The sequence below is a fragment of a genome, unplaced genomic scaffold (assembly GCF_019419815.1).
Source record: "Pyrus x bretschneideri cultivar Hongxiangsu unplaced genomic scaffold, Pyrus_bretschneideri_v1 Contig2, whole genome shotgun sequence".
In the NCBI taxonomy this organism is placed as follows: domain Eukaryota; kingdom Viridiplantae; phylum Streptophyta; class Magnoliopsida; order Rosales; family Rosaceae; genus Pyrus; species Pyrus x bretschneideri.
In genome coordinates, this window is record NW_025999501.1 from 8,809,337 (window position 1) to 8,829,940 (window position 20,604).

A 20,604-nucleotide genomic window follows, 5' to 3' on the forward strand; every position below is an offset into this window, starting at 1 on the left:
GACAGCTTAGTTGTTTACATTGAGAAAGATGTTTTTTCATGTATTGGTAATGAAGCTATCATAGAACATTTTCAGACCATGAAACCTCGTCGTGGACGCTTGAATTAGGATTTTATAGCTTGTAATATTGTTATGCAAATGATTTTTGAATAAAATGTATTATATTTAACTTTTCAATGTTATTTTTGTCTATAAATTTTTTAACCTTTATTATTGGGACCTCCCGAGTTTAAAATCCTGGATCCGCCACTGGCTGTGATTATGAATATAATGGGCAGCAGTTTGCGTTTCTCTTGGGGATGTGTAGATCAATTTGGATTCCTCTTATTTAGGTATTTGCAGAAGTCATTACGTACAAGAAGTTAAAAAATGAAAGGAAAAAACACCAAACTGCCATATAACTAAAGCATGCAGAAATCATTGCGTGTAACATTTAATGCCATGTAGTATGAAATCCTCAAGTACTAATGAATTTCATAATAAAATGAAGCCTTTCACCTTTATTAGACATAATAAAAAATTACATTTGACTTTATATATAGTCACTTAATGAATTAATGTCATTTAGTACTACAATGTAGTGATATATATTCCTCTTCATTTGTAAGTGAGAGGTTTTAGGTTCAAATCTCGTAAACAATAAGTTCATAACCAATTATTTTTACCCATCCCTTAATATAAACATATCGTTACATATATAGCACCCTAAGGTTTATAGACCATAAATTCTCCTTAACAACCTTCGTTAAATAATTTAGGAGAAAAATAACCTAAACGTGAAGGGAAAGGTGAAAGAGAAATTTTATGATTTTCATTTGACTGGTTGTTTATGACTGCCTCATTGTCCTCTTGTTTTCCAGAATGAAGGGCATAAGGATATTTGTTGATGATCCTGCAAAAGCACAATGTATGTAAATACAAAAGTAAATTGATTAGGTATTAATTATTTTTATGGGTAAAAAAAGACTATTAATCTCTAAAAGACAAACAACAATTTTTCACCCAAGATTTGGTTGTCATTCTTAAAATGGGCTATGAGGTTTGAATTTTTTTCATATTGGAGACCATGTCGTTTTCACATAAATAACCCCAATATAACCTTTAGGTTTGATTGATCATTTGGTTAATTGTTAAATGTTGACGTGTTAGGTTTTGTCTACTTCCAAATCACACAAAGCACTCATATAGTCTATCAAACAATCAAATATACAAAAATATTACACCAGTGCAATCTGAGAAAATTGAAATGTATCAAGCCAGTGATCCCTAAATCATGGGTGTATATTATGTTTACTTTTGTCCTCAATTTGTAATAATATGAGGAAAATTCTACAAATTAATTAACTCTATAATTTTTCTTTTGATACCCCTAGAAAGGCAATTTAATTCTTTTATTTAACCGAAAAAAAAAAATCCAAGGGTTTCTTGCTCCTCCAAGTTGACGCCAGCGTGAGCTTTGGACTCCTTTCGGTTCGGATATAGCCTACTCTCTCTCTTTTCTCTCCTTTCTAATCTGGAATACGGTTCGGTATATCATGTGTCATAATATAAATAAATGAACATTTAAAGAACAATTTATTTATACTTATATTATAACACATAATATATTCTCTCCTTTCTAATCTGGAATACGGTTCGGTATATCATGTGTCATAATATAAATAAATGAACATTTAAAGAACAATTTATTTATACTTATATTATAACACATAATATATTCAGTTGTGTACCAATAACTTTGAAAAATTTCTCGATCTTAATGAAGAGTTGGGGTCACAAGTTAGTGGGGAAGAAAAGGAGGGGAAAAGGGGAAGATGTGTTGCAAGTTTGAACGTGGTCACAATTTGTTAATTGTAAAATGTTAGGAAGGATTAAATTTATTAATATGTGTCAATTGAGGATAGAAGTCACATAGATACTACACACAAAATAAGAAAACTCATGAAGTATAAGAGATGAGAGAATACTCTTTACCTGCCACGACGCTTTTCAAGAAAACATTGCAGGGAATGTCTCCTTGCCATTGGAACCCCTGAAATAGTTCAAGTGTAATAAACTAGTTTGTAATATCTATGGAGAAGATGCACCTAAAAGTTTTCATATTTGCAATATATACCAAAAAATTACAGGCAGCCCCATCTATAAATTAGCCCTTTTCTTTTTCCCGATAAGAACTAGTGCGTTTAGTAAGGAAAGCGATTTTCACACGTTATTTTTAACTTTTCAAATACCAAATTTATCATCATTTTACGGTTTTACTTCATAAAGCTCAGGAGTACTTGATTAAACCTATGGCTTTTGTTCTCATATTGGCACAAATCATGTTTTTAAGCTTTGATTTTGTTTCTGAATCACATGTGTCAAAAGAAATCCTAAAACTTTCAAACCCAAAAACCCTTGAAAAGCTTGAGCAAGAAACGAATTAGAGAATGAGAGGAAGAAAAGTAAGGGAACTTAATTGAAAATTTCTGCCAATAAAAACTTCCATCACATGAGAAAATTTAATTATCTATAGGGGGATATTTGAAAATTTACAAAGTTTGAAAGCCAAATTACTTATTTGTTTAGAGGGAAAATTGAAACACGACTTAAAACCAAACTACAACCATTTGCAACTTTGTAATGAAAGAAAACAAACCTGCTCTTAGTTTAGAAACTGATAATTGCGGTCTAAGAGGTGGTGGTGCCTTTTTTAACCTTTCTCTAACAAAAGGTTTGGACGATGAGTTTTCACTAGCACGACACAGAATCTCTTTTGCCTACAATAGGTACGTACATTGTGAATGTTATGAAATTGAAATGTATGAAGTGCTTGCACGCATATATATATATATATATATATATATATATATATAACACATTATGTCATGTTTGTTTACATGGATTGAGTATTAGAGTGATTTTTATTCTTGATTTACAGCATTAACTAATCACCGAGTATATGGATATTATTCCAATTCTTAACAACTCTTGTGCATATTATCATGCTTTTAGTAAATTTGATATGCGTAAAATGTATCAAATGGACATCATGTTTAAAGATTTATGTACTAAAATTCACTTGCATTTATGGTGGTGGGGCTGGAGAGGCGGCGATGATGGTAGGGAGGAGTGGTGGTAGTGGCAAACTGGCAATGGCGGTAGATTCTCGGTGGAATGACGCAACAATGTTTGTTTGTTTGTTTTTTTTTTTTTTTTTTTGGGGTGGGGCGGCTCTTGGTGATAGTGGTTGTTGCTAAGCCGGCAGGGGCGGTGGTTGCAAGAGTATAGGTGTGAAATGATGGTAGTTTAATAATCAATTTCTTATTGTTCCTCTTCCACATCTGTCGTTTTCTCCGTCTCCAGTATGTTCCTCATTCACTTTCATCACATGCATCATATGCGTATATGCAGGCCTATGCTTACTACCAAATATTTGAGAATTTGGAAAAAAAGAAAGATTAATTGAGGACACGAAGTTGTTATGGCAGTCAGAAATTGTATACTCACCTTCTCAGCAGGAATGTTATCATAGACATGGACAATCCCATTGTAAAATATTGTAAGTTGTTCTGTTGTAGAAGTCTTGTTGGATAGATCACCACATCTTTACACATATACATACAGAACAAAAGTACGAGGATTAATTTCACATTTACAATCAACGTTCAATTGTATAATTTAGTAGACAACAAAAAATAAAGAGTGAAGATTTTGGTACTCGCTATATGGCTCGTTAGGAAGCACTTTTAACATGACTAAAAAAAACGCTTTTAGACAAAAAGTTTTTACATCCCAAAAGCACTTGGAGTGTTTCATGTATGTGCTTATTCCAGGAAGCACTTGAAGTGCTTGTCCAAAATTCACTTACATTTTTATTAAAAATTGTTTCCAAAAACATTTTTAGCAAAAATACTTTTCATTTCAAAAGCACTTTCAAACGAACTCATATAAACTTAATATAACGTAATTTAAGTACAAATTAAATGCACGAGTGCTTCAAAAGTTAAACCGAGAGTGTCAAAATCGCAACTCCAAGATAATACACGTAGATAACGGTGATTATGTAGAGGAGAACATACCGAAACCCCGGAAGAAGCTTTCGCTCTAGCAAAGACAGCCGGTCTCCTCGAAAATCATTACTACCAAAAAGCATAGGTGGTACTGAAAGGCGGGGTGATGAATGCCTTTTGACAAATTCTGATTCAGATTCAGCTTCCGTGCTGGATTTACCCGTGCTATTACTATGACTTCTTGTAAAAAGATATTTTCTGAACAACCAAGACATATCATTCGATGACTTGAAGCTGCTGTTTTCTTGCTGGCCATCATTTGGGGTACTTGCACCTTTTTCACCATCAAAACCGGCAGCATTGGAAATTATTGCACGATTTTTCTTCTTCTGATCTTTGAAGAATTCTTGGACATCTGATGAGTCATTGTTTTCTGCCTTCATGAAGTAGTCCCTTGTTATCATTGGAGTGCTGCGGCAGCATGCAGTGGAACTGTAATACCTATGGCATTAAACTTTAACTTGTATAAAGGTTGAAAATTAAGAGGTAGTGTGTATACCTGATCGAGCAAGTTTATGCTGGTTTCTCAATGTGCATATATATAACCTAGCTCAGACGATGGTGGAGAGCTGTGAATATGTGGGTGTGTGTGTGTGTGTGTGTGTGTGTGTGTGTGTGTGTGTAGAGAGAGAGAGAGAGAGAGAGAGAGAGGGAGGTTGATTGGGAGTAACGCCTGGGGAGTATTGTTGGTAATTTACAAATGAAGCAGGTTAGGGTTTTCGATGCACACGAAATCAAATTGGAGTTGCTGCCAAAAGTGCATAGCCTTTCCATGCTACTCAGACAGCTGCAACCGACACCAAAATGATTATATTTTCATTGGTTTTTACCGAAGTCCTTAAAGAAAATTGAAGTTTCGTTAACCTTAAAAATAACTGACAATATAGAAGGAGTAGCTAATTCTTTATTAATACATGTAAGGTCTTTTATTTGTTCGATCTTACATACTTAACTTAATCTCCAACTGATCCTAGAATTTGTTTTGCTTTCCTAATATATAATGATACTAATAATTAATACGTGCGGAAAGATAAATGCTAAGAGAACTCTTTTAAAATTAGAATTCTCTATAGGCTCTCTGTCACCTCATAGTTTAACATTAATTATCATACCAACATTACAAAACATTGCGCAAAAAACATGAGGTGATTTTGAAAGAGTCTATAAAAAATCTTCTAGTCGTTTGTACAGTGAAATGATGAACACTATGGTTAAAGGATAAATAACTTCATACATGTAAGAATCCAAGCAATGTGCATAGTTCCTTGCCGAAACTCCAAAACACTCAAATTTGCATGCACTAGGTGGTGATTGCATCAATCTTCTTGTCATTTTTAGCTACAAACGCTAGCTAAATGGAATCGAATGAGGTTAGAATTCCTTGTCAGTTGTCACCATCAGTGAAAAACAACAGAGAAATATAAACATTTTCTTCAGATGAATACATGCACGTGTATTGTGTTGCATACTCATGTGCTTTTCATGAATCATAAAAAGAAGGACCAATGAGAACGATGACACCTGCTAGAGTTGACAACTACAGGTATTGATATTATACATAAGCTAAGCATACAGTTAAAAAGAAAAAACAAACATCTCTATGACCAAGACAAGGCACAAGAAACTCATGCCGGGCATTGCAAGGCATGTCATTCGTTTCTATTGCCCAAATAAACATGTATTTATTGTAGTTATTTTGGTGAATTTATTTGTATTTACTTGGTTGTAGCATCTCATGTTAGTAGGTTCTGATTTTTAATCCAAGGGAAACTTGGATAAATCATTTAGGGTAAATTACATAAAATTACCTTAACTATTAGGTCAGTCACAGTTTCATACCCCGTCTTTAAAAAATTTCAATGTCATACCTCATCTACGAATTTGTTACAATTTCATACATTCCGTTAGTTATTTGTCAATTCCTCTGTTAAATGCTAACGTGGCTTGAGGCGGGACCCACTTTCTATTAAAAAATTAATTAAATACTAACTAAATATTAAAAAATTAAAAAATAAAAACCAAAAAATCACACCCGGATCCCCTCCCCCCACCCCCCCCCCCCGGTCTCGCAAAAACTCCCCATCCCAATCCGCCCCCAAAAACCTTCCTTCCAAACCCAGAACCCCACCTCCACCTCCCCCGCAACCCCCCCCCCCACCCCTCTTCTCCCTCTCGAGCCTCCCAACCACTCCCTTTCCTCCACTCTTCGAACCCGGCCACCCACTCAAATGACAATCCCAACCCCCCCCCCCCCCCAACAATCACCGTTAGTAGCAGCAGCGACGTCATGCTCGTCACCGAGATCGTGGGTGGGGTGCGATGATCTGGACAATCTGGGTTCAGATTTGTTTCTGATTATTTTATTTTTATTTTTTGAGGGGAGGTAAAGAGAGTGGAGGAGATGGAGGTGGTTGGGAGGCTCGAGAGGGAGAAGAGGGGTAAGGGGGGTTATGAGGGAGGTGGGGGTGGGGTTTTGGGTTTGGAAGGAAGGGTTTTTTTTTTTTTTTAAGTTGGGGGGGGGGGGGGGGGAGAGGACATGGGTCCATGGGGAAGATGGGAAGGGGATGGGGAGTTTCGGGGCTGGGGGGGGAAGGGGATCTGGGTGTGGTTTGTTGTTTTTGTTTTTTAATATTTAATTAATCTTTTAATAGAAAGTGGGTCTCGTCTCAAGTCATGTCAGCATTTAACAGAGGAATTGACAGACAACTGATGGAAGGTATGAAATTGTAACAAATTCGTAAAATGAGGTATGACATTGAAATTTTTTAAATACGGGGTATGAAATTGTGACTGACCCAATAATTGAGGCAATTTTATGTAATTTACCCAATCATTTATTGACATTGAAATTTGCTTTTTAAATTTGGACATTTTGATGTTTGAAAATCCGTTGTCATTTTACTTAATTATTAAGGAACTTATGAACCATTTTTTATTGACAGTCAATTAAATATTAAAATTATATGTATTTTCTCAATTAAATGAAATAAGTATACATGCTAACTCAGCCCAACATACAGTATACAAGCACAATTAGTTCAAACGAATTGATCGGACTAGCCTTAATGTTGCAAATAATTGAGACCTGTCTATGACTAGGCAAGTTTGCAACAAAGAAGACAAATTTTTTGTGGTCCAACAACTAACTACATATTAATAGAACCCTGATTGTCAACCAAACTTCCATAAAATTACCATTTTAACCCTATAATCAAAACTGAATATAAATAATAAACATGGACATAATGTAATTTCACATAAACCAAATTTCACTGTTTTCTCTTAAGACTCACTCACATGTGATTTTAACATATCTCTAATATTGAAAAATTAAAAATAAAACAAAAACCTCTTTCCATTTTAAAAACAAAAATAAGTCACTCAGTACTACGGTTTGGTGGTATTTCTCTTTCAATTGAAAGTGAGAGATTTTAGGTTCGAATCTCGTGGATGATGAATTCAATACCAAATTAGGTTGCCCATTGTGTGGCTTAGCCGAACTCTCCATCTCCTTAGTGTAAAAATATCGATGTATTCAAAATAAAATAAAAAAATGTTCACACACTTTTTGTGTGAGCATACTAATTTCATTAAAAATACACACTAATACAAAGTGAGGCAAGTCCAAAGACAATCCACAACTTTGAAGTAAAAGTGCATCCCATTAAAAAGGTAAAGTAAGAAAAAAAAACCCCAAAAGTAAGGCCATAACAATGCCTAAGTAAAAAACCCTAAATCTAAAAACGAGGACCAGCCTCCCCACCAAAAGTGATACAATAATACATTATACTAAAAAAAAAAAAAAACCATATATTATACTAAGGGGGTGATAAATCAGTAAGTACATAATTAAGTGTATGAAATGTAATAAAGTTGGGGAAGTTTCAGAATATTTCGGATCAGATTCAAAATATTCAAATACATTCCAATTCCTATTCAATTCTTTTTGGAATTTTGGTTTTATATTTGAATCAGATGGAATATTTTATAACTTTTCGATTCAAAGTGATCAGAATTGGAAATTCCTATCCAAGACCCCTAGTACCACATATGTAATTTCTTCTTTGTAATTATTCCTTATTTCCAACCAAAAATTACAAACTAAACTAAAATAAACGAAGCTATTTAGTACTACAGTCTAGTGATATTCTTCTTCACTTGTAAATGAGAGGTCTTAGGTTTGAGTCTGGCTCAAAGGCGATTCCAAACCATATTATTATGGCTAACCCATTGTAAGGCTTTGCCCACTCCCCCCCTTTTAGTGTAAATAATAACGTTAGTTAAAAAAAACAAACCACTTAGTACTATGGTATAATGATATTTCTCTTTACTTATAAGTGAGATGTCTTAGATTTGATTCTCATTAAAAATGAATTTGAACCACAATATTACTAGCCCATTATGAGGCTAAACCCACACCTATCTTTCTTAATGTCGATAATATTATTTGTTCTGAAAAAAAAAAAAAAAACCAAAATAAACGAAAGTATCAAACGGGCCATAAGTCGGCCCTGTAAGAGCATTGACGACTGAAATGTTAGTATTTAGCCCAAAATGTCTGAAATGGGCGTGTGGCAACTTCGGCCCAAAGAAAAAGGACAACACTTGGGTACCCCCTAGTGAGTACCCAATTTACTCACCTCTTTATGTGGTCCAATGATATTAGTACACCTGTCACTTGCTATCTCCATAACCAAACAATCGTCTTCCTGTCCTTGCCTATGTGCAGAATCCGTCTCTATTCCATCACTTCTCCGGCGACCCACCCTTATCCTTTACTTCTCCGGTGACCCCACCCCAATCCCCCACTTCTCACCACAAAATAAGTTGATGATAGTCTGAAATATCTCGAAAAGAAATCATAGATAATGGATACTAGCATATGTGCACCTAATTTGTTATCTTCCTCGCGTACATGCACCCAATTCGCAGTATAAGAGAGGGATTCGGGGTGAGTTACTGGAGAAGAGAACGATTAGGAGTGGGATCACCGGAGATGAGAGGGATTGGAGGGGGGTCGCCGGTGAGAAATTGGGCTGCTCTGGATCCGTGAGAGATGGGTTGACAGTGGAAAAGGGCAGTCGGAAGGTCAGAGCGATGGAGGCGTGAATGAATCTGGGTGTTTGGTTGCTGGGTTGTATGACAGATGTTAGAATACTATTGGGCCATGTAGGTGGTCAGTAAAATTGTGATACTGACTGTTCAGTACCTAAGTATTGTCCAAAGAAAAAGGCCCAGTGAGTGTAGTCCCTAAAACCCCGAGCAAATCTTCGCCGACACCATCATCGCTCCGTGTCCACTCACTAAGCCCGCCCGTCTCTATTGAGTGAAAGCCGTTTCCTTCCCGCCGCCGGCTCAGACGGTCACAGTGTTATATCTCGGTTTCTCGCGGCTGAGTTGGCTGGTGAGTTTGGAAACGTGGAGTTGTTAAAACAGATTTTTGCGTTGCTTGTTCTGGTCTGCCCTTTATTTCATACTGAACAAGCTCATACTTTGCTCTTTCAATTTGAGTGTTAAATTTGGCATATTTCTTTTGTCTTGATTGCTAAGAAGTAAGATTAAAATTGTTTTTTCGGAGAGTTTCTGCAGTTTTTGCAGACAAAAAAAAATATGAAATTGAATCTTGGAGAAAAAAATGGTGCTTGGATTTGATAGGAGTGATTCTTTTTGCACTTGGTGTGAATTTTGAAATGGGTTTGTAGTGGGTGAACTGAAGTTGTACAAGCTTTCATAGCATAACCTTAATGATAACATACTCATGGTGGGGATGGAGTTGGAGGACTAAGAATGCTATCTATATTTCTTACGTTTTTAATTTGACGTGCATTTGGTTGACAATTATTCGTTAGTCGATTTATAATAGATTAATAGGTTTAGATGTTGAATTTGTCTTCTCTTATTTTGTTTTCCGGGTTTGCTTTACTTTCGTTGTTATGACTTAGGGTTTGCCTTCTAGTTTGAATAAATGCCTTCCACATGAAGGTTGAAGTTCTTTACATTGGTTTAGTCTAGAAATTAGACAATGAGGATTGGCTAGTTCTCAATATTTTGGTTTGTTTTCAAGGGAATTGAGAATATGAAGATACAAGTATCTCTAAGACATCAGTATGTATTTCATGTTTGTAGTTATTTTTGTGCCACCACCTTGTAGCTAGAAGTACACAGTTTAACTCTTAGGATTCTCTTCCTAGTAATATGGATGATTTAGATTACAATTTTAATCCTATGTTAGTGTCTGGTTGGTGGATTTTCTTATTTTTCTGTGAGTTTCTATTGCTAGATGAATTGTTTCTGATATGGACTCTGATGATAGGTTTGATCATCTGAGTCATGACTATGTCTCTGATTAGGAAACTCCCCCATCGGTTCAACGCCATCAGGACCTTTGTGAACGCCAAGGTAAAATGGGTCCGAGATCCATACTTGGACTACGTAGTTGAACGAGAGAAAGACCTTAAACAATCCATTTCTTTGAAGAACCAAATCCTCTCCAATCCTTCCCAGTCCCTCCCTCTCTCTGCAGCCTCTTTGCTCAAACCCCACCTTGATCTCCCCACCACATCCTCCAAATTTTTCCATAAATATCCTTCCTTCTTCTCCATATTCCAGCCCTCCCCTGGCCTCCCTCCCCATGTCAAGCTCACCCCACAAATCCTCTCTCTCCACAAAGAAGAGTCAGCCATTCATACCTTCATGCCTAACAAATACAATGCCATTGAACGACTTTCTAAGGTTTTGATGCTCACCGGAGGGACCAAGTTGCCCATGCACCTGATTAACAGATTGAAATGGGATCTGGGTCTACCTCATGATATTGTGGGTACCCTTTTTGCTGATTTCCCAGATTATTTTCAGGTTTGTGAGGTTGAGGATGCAATAACTGGGAAACTAGAGCTTGCGTTGGGGCTTGTTTGTTGGAGAAAGGAGCTTGCTTTCTCTCAATTGGAGAAAAGGGCGATAATGGTTGACCTGAGTGAGAAGATGTCAAAGCACATTGCATTTCCAATGAATTTTCCAAAAGGGTTTGATTTGGATAAGAGGGTGAAAGATTGGGTTGAGGAATGGCAGAGATTGCCATATATTTCACCATACGAAAATGCAGCCCATCTTTCAGCAAATAGCGATCAGGCGGAGAAGTGGACGGTGGCAGTGCTTCATGAGGTTCTTTGGCTTATGGTTTCCAAGAAGACCGAGAGGGAAAATTTGTATGTTTTGGGAGAGTATTTGGGGTTCGAAAGGTCTAGGTTGAAAAAGGCTGTGGGGCATCACCCAGGAATCTTTTATGTTTCAAATAAAATTAGGACACAGACTGTGGTACTAAGGGAGGCATATAGGAAGAACTTCTTGATTGAGAAGCACCCATTAATGGGTATTCGGTATCGGTACATTCATCTCATGAATAAGATACCAAGAAGGCATAATTCGAATCTTGTTTTGACCCCTGGTGGTAGAAGACTGATTTCTGTCCGCTGATAATTGTGGTATGGAAGAACTGGGAGAGGAGATCAATGATAATTGCTCTTGAGATGCTGCATTTGATGATTCTAATAATGCTGCAATGATGAAATGGAAATTTTCGGGAGGTCATATAGAGATTGATGTGATACGTATAATGCTTTGGTGGCATGATGTGTATTTTGATTGAGAAGATGAGTTAATCTATTGGATGATATACCATATTGTTGCTACGGAAGGCATAATTGCTGCCCAGGATCCGATGCGGGTGAAGCTGGTTTTACCTTTAGTGATAGGAAGTGGGTTGTTGAAAGGACAGCTGTTATTTTGGAGACATACAGGAAACTTAGTATCTTCGGCAAAAAATATAGTGGCAGTGTAATTTATAAATAACAATGGTATTGCATCAAGTTAAATTATTTTCTTTTTCTCCTGAATACAAATTGCATTCTTTTCCTGTGGTGTTGTCACATTTTTTCGTTGAGGGTTTTAAATTTCATCCTAGTTGGAGTTAAGTCTCTGCCTAATTGGATTTTAGTTGTTATCTGGTGAGTGTGTTACTTAGTGTTTTCTGCTTCTTGAGATGATTTGTTTAAATGCTTCATTACCTTGATAAATTTGAGTTGTATTTGAACAAATGAGTTGTGTTAAATTATCTTGGAAAGATTGCCCTTTTGTATGCTAACTTGCTAAGGCTTGGATTTTATTGTGCAAATAATATTTCAGATACCTCCTTTCATATCTTCTTTGGGTACTGGTAAGAGTATTAGAAGTTAGATGTTAGATGTTTGATGTTCATTATGTGATTTTCCTATTGTGTTGCCTTTTGAGAATGAAACCTCAAATTCATGTAACAGTTTTATAAATGATAATGGGTTTCTAGACTTGAAGTTTTTGAATAGCTAACATGATGGAGAAGGAAACGATTTGATTCAATTCTTATTAGGAAAGCTTTTATTTTGTGGATAGAATTGGTACAGGTGCTGTTTCGAGCAAGCTTTTTAATGTATTCATTTTGTGCATTCTATCATGTTATCATCTAGGTTGGGTCCGCACATTATTGTGACTTGACAGTTTAGGAGCCATACTCTTGGTGTTCATTGTCATCTTTATTTTTACCATCCCCTTCTTTTGTTTATATGGTCTGCTATTATTTTATAATCAATCACACGTGAAACTTGAGATGGTTTTGGTGTGTTGTTGATTTTACGTTGGGTTGATATTGAAGCTAGATGGTGCATGAGTTTTGATAGAACAAGGTAACTGAACGACATAAAGCTGTCTTTTTCTTTTAGGGTAGCTTGTCAGTTTTATTCAAGCATTAGGGCTTTTGGATTGATCCAGAGCTACAGTAGCACAGTAGTTTTAATTAGTGCATATAAAACCAAAAGAATTAGACAATCATGTTAATGTGTTCAGTTATGGTGAATTTATGATGATGTGTGCTTTAAATAGGATTATAGAATGTTAAGTATTGTGCATCAGAGCTGAGAATTCTGGCTACCTCTCGAGCTTTAATTTGGAAAAGTTTATTTTCTATTTTGTATAAAATTTCGTAATGCTATTCTCTCATCTGTACTTGTTTTTTTGTTATTAGTTGTGTAGAGGTAAAGCGAGTGGAAGAGTTGTAATGGAAGAACTTTTGGGGTACACGGAAGAATCAAGAGATAATGAGGAGTTGGGTATATCAAAGTCGTCATCATCATCACCTTACAGCTACAAATTGGTGCCTTGGTTGAGTTGGGACGAGTGGCTCTTTGTCGAAAAATCTCTTTTCTCTAATTCACCTGATTTTGTGGCTTCCGCTTTGAGAAGAGTAAGAGAAACCCAACTTCATGTTTTCATTTTGCTTACCGTGGAAAACAAGAAAAGGTTATGTTAGGAATTTTGACGTGGATATTGCTTGTTTGAAGCTTGTGTATCCATTGCTATAATTTTGAAAATTAATTGACACAATTACTTTTTAAAGAGTTTTTTCCTTTAAATTGAATTTTTTTGTGAGGTTTCTGGCAATGCCATAAATTCTTTTTATGTTTTAATTGTTGTTTACAGATATCAACATGGAGAAGCAGAGGCTGTCTTCCTATTACGATTGAAGTTACAGCATCAATTATTGAAATTCAACGAAAAGATCCTCACTTTAGGTAGCTTTTACTCCAACTCCTATGCACCTGTTTGGATCAACTTATATCTGTTTTTACCCGGTGGGGGTGGGGGAGGGAATATTTTATGCCAATGCTTTTTGCTTTGTGGTTATGTTTGTATATATTTATAATATATCTCATATATTGTTTTGAATTTCTTTAAAAGATAAAGTATTTGTCCTACTTTGCCAACAACTTTGTGTATGTGTTTTTGAACAATAGAAAGGACCTGTCAAATGATGCTTTAGATAATTCCAGAACAGATCAATCACTTGATGCTTCACTTTCAGAGGAAATGCTGGCCATGTTATATTGTATGGCAATCATGAGGTGAGGTTCCTTCAATTTTGTGCAATTAAATCTCTCCATTCTTTTCTTTACTCCTTATCATTTTGTGATGTATGGATGCATATTCTTAGTAATACTATCATAATAAGCACAGTGCAATAATTAGTAGAAACATTGTCCTTGATAAACTATAATGCTGAATCAAAACTATAGTCCTGAATCAAAACACACACACACACACACACACACACACACACATTCTCTCTCTCGCTCGCTCTCTTTGGGAGGTAGTTTGTAGTGGGTTTGACGGAGAGATAGACTACTTTGACTCATATATGGGCAGCAAGCATGTTAAATAGCTAGTTGCATCAAGTGTTGGATCTTTTTTCATGTTTCTACAAATTATTGCATGGTCTTTGACTTATCCCAGCTACATTCCAGTTTCAGCTATACCTGGAACTGTATAGAAGAAAACTTTTGACTATATGGTTCTCTCAAAGAGCTCCAGCTTGAGATTATGGATGCATAGTAGATGTATATGTTCTTAGTAAGGGTCATTTGGAAGAATCTTTAAGCATCCGAATTTTTTGTTGGGAATTTTTCTTGATACATGCATTCACTGCTCATTATCTTCAATTTAAGATATCTTGTGCAATGGGTTCTTGTAAGTATAGCATGCATAATTTTTTTAAGCTGTCCCATCACATAACTGATATTAGTAACATATCAAGGTAATTTTTGAGGTTTTCGTAGTAGACATAGAACAGAGAAATTCTGGATTCAATTCATAGGGGATTAATGTTTAAGCTCATATTTATTTTGCCTCCTTTTTCTGTTTGTCATTGTCTCATGTGATGTCACATAAATAATCACCTTCACACTAGTTGGCTTGTTTCTGAAGGCTTGTGAATGGTGTGGTTGAGAAGACACGGAAAAAAACAGAGGTGTCAATTGCTGTGGCTGCTGATGCAATTGGCATTCCACGTACACTGATTGATGTTCGTCATGGTGAGCAGCTCCAACTTTTATCTTGTAATCTTTTGTTTGTTGGTTAAGCCTTTAGGCTTTTCTGTTAGATAACCAACCATGTCCATTCGACTTATGCCTACTTTGCGCACAGGGCTTTGGGTATTTTAAATAATTTTTTGAACACTTATGATTATGTGCGTTGAGCTGTATTTTTATTTTTCACTTTGCTATTGCTTTAATTTTTTAGAGGGATCTCACCGTGAACTTCCTGCACTTGACGTTGTTCGTACTGCTTCAGTTAAGGTACATATCATGTTTGGTATATCAAAAACTTCCCACCTTCAAATTCTTCAAATGCTTAATCAACTTTTGGATTTTATGTTTGAGAAATCTAGTCTATTTGATGATGAATAATTATAATAGAATCCGAGTTAGGCATCATTTGATATTTGATTAAACTACTTGTGGGTGCTGCACAGAATGGTGGTTTTATTTGATAATATGTCTGAATTCTATTAAGTTGTGCAAACCGGTTTTGTTTTTCCATATAAACATAGGTGACACGTTTTCTGATGAGAGCAGATTCTTATTTCAGGTTTCCCACACTTGGCGTTATTCCAGCCTATTTTGGCTGGAAGACATCATATTCTGCATTTCAATTGTAACAAAATGATATTGTTATCTCAATATGTTTCTAGCTATCACTTTCGTGGGCTAGAACTTTCAGATCTTGAATAGGGAAGATTAAGTGACCCAAAAAGAGAAAAAGTGAATAGGGAAGATTAAACTTGTTTCTGAAAACAAACCCTTTACAGCTAGTCTCTTAATAGTTTTGACTTCATGAATATCACCAGATATTATTAAGTAATGTTTGAGGATAAAAAGGGCCCTCAACAGTTATCATAACCCTTTATGGCTCTGTTACAAGTTCATTTTAATTCATGACAATTTGTTCCTTTTTTACCCTTTTTTTCCTACTGGAATACTTCAATGATTGTATACGAGTTGTTTGGAAGAGGATGACTTGCTTTAAATTTGAGTAGTTAAACATTATCCCTGGTTGGTGTTTTTAGGCCCTTGATTGGTTGAAGTGTTATTACTGGGAGCCTCAGAAGAAGGAAATTCCATTTCATGGTAATGAAACTGATAATATCAGAATTGAAATAAGGTCTAAATTGCATGAATTGGCCTTCTCCTTAAGAGTTAAGACGACTCCTCAATCCCATTCTTCAAATGTCAAGAAAAAGCGCGGTATGAAATTTTCATTTATTCAAGTTATATTGATTATACTGCCTAAATCTCTGATATATATATAGGATACAATATTTTCTGATGCTTTTGCATAGAGAGAATATGTGGTGCACCGTGTATATCTTTTCATGTTATTTGCAGCTACATTTTGTAGGGATTGTGATGTTTTCATCTCCTGGGGATGTTTCTTGTTTATATGGTTAGGACTTTCTTTTCAGTCTTCACCCATTCTTTGTAAAGGAGTAATCTTAGACAATAAGTTTGGAGTTATTTTCTGATAGAATTTTAAAATGTCCGTAAAATTAGGAATCCGTAATTTTCTCTAATGTTGAAATGCTTGTCCAGAATTTTTTTTTTTTTTTTTTTGCCAGTTTTGGGGAATATTCTTTATGATGGAATGGGAATGGATTATCATGGTATGTATTTCAATCAGCAAGCAATCTCGCAATCACAAGGGAGGCTTAGAAAACCGTTGATTGTCATGTTGTGTTCCAAGGAAATGGAATTTACATAGCTAAGCTGTTGTAAAGAAGTCATTATCGACGTGTATCATGTGTACGACGTATACTCTCTACTGAGACATGTCCATGTAGTCCATGTGTATGTCATGTTTTGGGTTTGATTTAATTCGTTTTATTTGATATAATGCTACACCTGCATATTTCTCTTTTTATACTTGTATGCCTAATTGCTATTGTTGTATTGACCAAAGAAAATATTACTATTGTTGATTAGAATGTTTAGAAAATGTATTAGGTGATTAGAACGTTTTATTTGATGCAATGCTACACCTGACTTACTCTTGTATTGTGCACACAGCCATCATAATTCTGATCGGATGTCCGTGATTCAAGAACAAGATGTATTTTAAAACATGGATGTTTTTTAAGTATCGTTATTAATTGAGGTACTTCATTTCCAGGTTTAAAAAAAGACCGTAAAAGGATATTGAAAAGTCTTATTGGGCTGTATTCTTCCTTCTCCTCAGAAGTTGTTTCTGTACTGTTGGAGTTCTTGTTGGAGGCTATAAATTCCTCAGACTCCTCGGAGCTTCCAGTAAACATCCAAAGTGGCCCAAGACTACTTATTTCGTTGAATGAGTGGAAGCTTGTGATAACAAAATTTTCAAACAAGGAACCAGAGTTGCTTCTGGCTCTTCTGAATGCAGTTCTTGATATGATTGAGACTCGGGAAACAGTGATATATGAGACGGGTAATCATGCGACCTAATTTTTTTATTCTTTGTATAATTTGTTCCTTATTCAGATATAGACTGGTAGAACATATGCCGAGATTGTGTGTAGATTTTAATTATATATACATGGTTAATGAGTTGCTTTTTTATGCTGGAGATGGGTAAGTGATCAAGCCTGCAATAACGGTCACATCAGAACAGTAATTTCTCGAGTATAGAGTGTTTTTGAATTTGCATGCTGAGATATATTTCCTCTGGCTTCCCCTGATAAAGTTGCATATTTCATTTCTATATTACATTTGGTGACAGCTAAACAGCAACGTACCTCCTTTAGGTCGGAAAAGCATCTGGTTTTCAGAAGCACTAAAGCATAAGCTGCTGAATTAGGTTAGATGAGTAATCAACATTGAGTATTAGAAATGTCTGTGTAAGGTGTCCTTTTTAGCATAAAATACAGCACAACAGCTTAAGGAGAGGAGCCCTCCCATCGAATCCTCAATCAGTTAAGAGTTTAAGCTGCTTTCTTGAAAGCATGTTAATGGTAGCTGCATATAATCAGCTAAAGCCAGATGCCTTTTTAGGTGCATGATGTGCATTTGATTTCCTAGCCTAAATTCACAGTGCAAGTTCAGACACCTGCTTTTGAATCTGTTCGATTATGTATTTGATATTCTCAGTTCATAGCGTGAATTCAATGTCATTTGCGACAGCTAAATTTACTCACCAAAATTGAGCGTGTGATTTGTATTTGCTCAAAATTTAAATTATCCAGGCGTTCTTATCTTGGTTGCTGCGTTTATGAATTTGTCTAGGAGGGATTTCCACATCATCAGGCCGCAGGGCTGAGGTACTCCAAGTTGAACACCTTTCTTCTCTGTTTGCGTGGCTCGTTCAAAATTTTGAAGGATTAAAGCCTCGCCATGAAATGGACTCTGCAGCCGAAATCAAAGTTTCTTCAGCAGAAAAAACTATCTCAAAAGCAATTCTGATGGAACTCCTACGTAAATGTCTTATTGTATCAGCTTCTGCTAATAAAAAGCTCACGGATTCTGCCGCCCATCTTGCACAGCTGGCTGGGGACAGCTGCCTAGTGGGAAAACTGCACAAGCTCTCTTCGTTTGTTTCATCAAATTCAGATGGTACTGAAGAAGATACTGTTCATATAAATTCAAATAATCAATTTAAGAAGCAAGAAGAATCTATAAGTCAAGCAGCAGAGAAGCTAGAGCTGATTAAACGTCGCATAGTGAAGAGCAAAGTAGCGAAGAGGATCGATGCTGATGTCGGAGACACTGACAGATGGGTTCTGGCAAAATCATGGAACCCGTGTCCAATTGGAATGTTGCCTCGAGCTGTGGGGTCTTCTGGCCGCCTTCCTGTTCTGGACGTTAATGTCCCGGAAAAGGTTCCTGAGTTACTAGGAAGAAAAGAGAAGTGGGAGTTGAACCAATGCAGTGTCAAGAGACCTAGTTCCGATATGCAGCTCCTAGATAACCCATGTGTTAAGAAGATGAGGGCGGCAGTGGATGGTTCTGCGTCGGAAGGTGAGGATGTTTCATCCTGGGAAGATGTCGACGGACATCTCATGATAGGCGGGGTGTGGAAAAAAGTCGGGGAAGAAGAGCTGCTCGCCATCAAGTCTGCTGTGAGGATATTAATCTAGCCGCCGACGGCCGCCGACATTTTTCATCCGTGGACTAGAAGGGTAGATTAAATTTTGGAAAACTAATGAAAAAAACTTTAAAACTTTGAGTTTTAACTATAAGAACAAAATAAAAGGTAAAGTGAATAGTATCAGATTTGACTTTTTAATGTAAAAATATGATTTTTCGTTAAAATGAACAGTACTGCAAGCTTTTCGTTAAAACTTTCATTAAATTTTGGAAGAGAACTGTGTTGGCTCGTAGGATAAGCTTCAAATCTGGGTTACAGTAGTTTTGGTTTATATTTTTCAGTGATTTGTCTTTTGTAATTTAATTAAGAGGCTGTTGGATGATTATTTATCACTCTTAATCTTATGCTATTCAAGTAACACTAATTACTCAAATCTATTTGTTTATTTTTGGATCAAATTCGGTTACTCGTTACATTTTTTGAAAAGTATGAAAAGAAACCGGATCTCCTCCGGATTCAAAGGAATTGAGCTCAAGGATTAAATGATTCGGGCCGTTGAAATTTGATCAAACGGCTACAATTATTATAACTTTTAAAGGATCTTCTGTTTGTTGTCGTTAGATCAAATTTTAATGGCCTGGATCATTTGATGCCAAGACTTAGTTTCTTTGGATCCAGAAGGGATCCGGTTCCATATGAAAACACTTGAGAAGTGTTTTATACACGTCTTGTTTTCTCTCGGCATGCCCATTTATTTTTTATTTTAGAATTGAATAAATAAGTATGTGCGGAAAATTATTTTTCTCTTTCTACATACTGCATATTATTTAGTTTTTATCAACAAAAATGTGAATTAAATATCATTCTCCGTCCAATCTCATCTTATTTTAGGCATTAATTCATGTTTGTGAGACCAAAATTAACAAAAAATCATAATTAATCGAAATCCCATTTCAAAAGCAAACCTATTGAATTTACAAAATAAGGAGTAAAATCAGCTTTTCATACTACATTTTGTTCACTACAACAAAAATCTAACAATTTCTTAACCAAAAAAAAAAAAAAAAGGCTTCTTTCGAACGGTACAACATAAATGCCGCTTCTAATCCCATCATTGGCTCAACTAAGTGCGAGTTAAGTTACATCCCATCATTCGTCTGGGTACAAGCATCAATCTTCGCTATATACCGATAATTTTCAGGCGGAAAGGGATGTCATCAATGGAAAGAGATCATCTCCGGTTCTCTTCCACCAAGGTCACCGGATCAGTAATATAGGCCTTTGAAATCTCATCCAACGGCTTACTTGTTTTGATCCCTCAAAAGCTAATTTTTTGACTGTTGAATGAAATTTCAAAGGGGATCACTTGATCCGAGGGCCTTGGTGCCTCGGTAAAAACTATGACGGAACTCTTCAAGTATAGAGTATAGTAGACAGTCGCTAATGCCATGAACAGGTTAAATTAGTAGGGTTGGGAGCGGAGACAATTTTATCACACTGGTAATACGAGGTTTCATTCACTTATGGAGATAACCACGAAAACATCATCATGGGACCATTTCCTTACCTCCAACTTCGGTGATGGATTAATCATGGCTCGCTCTGTGTTTACAAGGCGATATCCAATCACGATTTC

The 20,604-nt window shown here is 36.0% G+C and overlaps 3 protein-coding genes across 5 annotated transcripts; 2 read left to right on the forward strand and 1 right to left on the reverse strand.

The window, feature by feature from the left end:
- Positions 1–648: 648 nt before the first annotated feature.
- LOC103944977 lies at positions 649–4,701 on the reverse strand. The gene is made up of 5 exons (XM_048583686.1): positions 4,062–4,701; positions 3,490–3,586; positions 2,639–2,759; positions 1,975–2,032; positions 649–892 (listed from the first exon to the last, which is right to left on the reverse strand). Exons 1-5 carry the CDS (start codon positions 4,454–4,456, stop codon positions 733–735), a joined length of 831 nt encoding a protein of 276 aa, XP_048439643.1. The 5' UTR covers positions 4,457–4,701; the 3' UTR covers positions 649–732.
- A 4,049-nt stretch (positions 4,702–8,750) lies between these two features.
- LOC103944976 lies at positions 8,751–19,392 on the forward strand. Of its 3 annotated transcripts, none has more exons than XM_018646895.2 (9): positions 8,751–9,456; positions 13,105–13,323; positions 13,560–13,651; positions 13,874–13,981; positions 14,841–14,947; positions 15,156–15,211; positions 15,982–16,159; positions 17,082–17,373; positions 18,165–19,392. In XM_018646895.2, exons 2-9 carry the CDS (start codon positions 13,138–13,140, stop codon positions 19,015–19,017), a joined length of 1,872 nt encoding a protein of 623 aa, XP_018502411.2. In that variant the 5' UTR covers positions 8,751–9,456; positions 13,105–13,137; the 3' UTR covers positions 19,018–19,392. The 3 variants fall into 3 exon arrangements, with proteins under 3 accessions (XP_018502411.2, XP_048439288.1, XP_048439289.1); XM_048583331.1 differs by lacking the exon at positions 8,751–9,456 and adding an exon at positions 11,529–11,905 and having other exon boundaries at positions 17,082–17,372; positions 18,167–19,392; XM_048583332.1 differs by lacking the exon at positions 8,751–9,456 and adding an exon at positions 11,529–11,905 and having other exon boundaries at positions 13,910–13,981.
- Positions 10,383–11,525, forward strand: LOC125476825 (protein WHAT'S THIS FACTOR 9, mitochondrial). The gene has a single exon (XM_048583383.1). The coding sequence runs from the start codon at positions 10,383–10,385 to the stop codon at positions 11,523–11,525; it is 1,143 nt and encodes a 380-aa protein (XP_048439340.1).
- Positions 19,393–20,604: the final 1,212 nt, after the last annotated feature.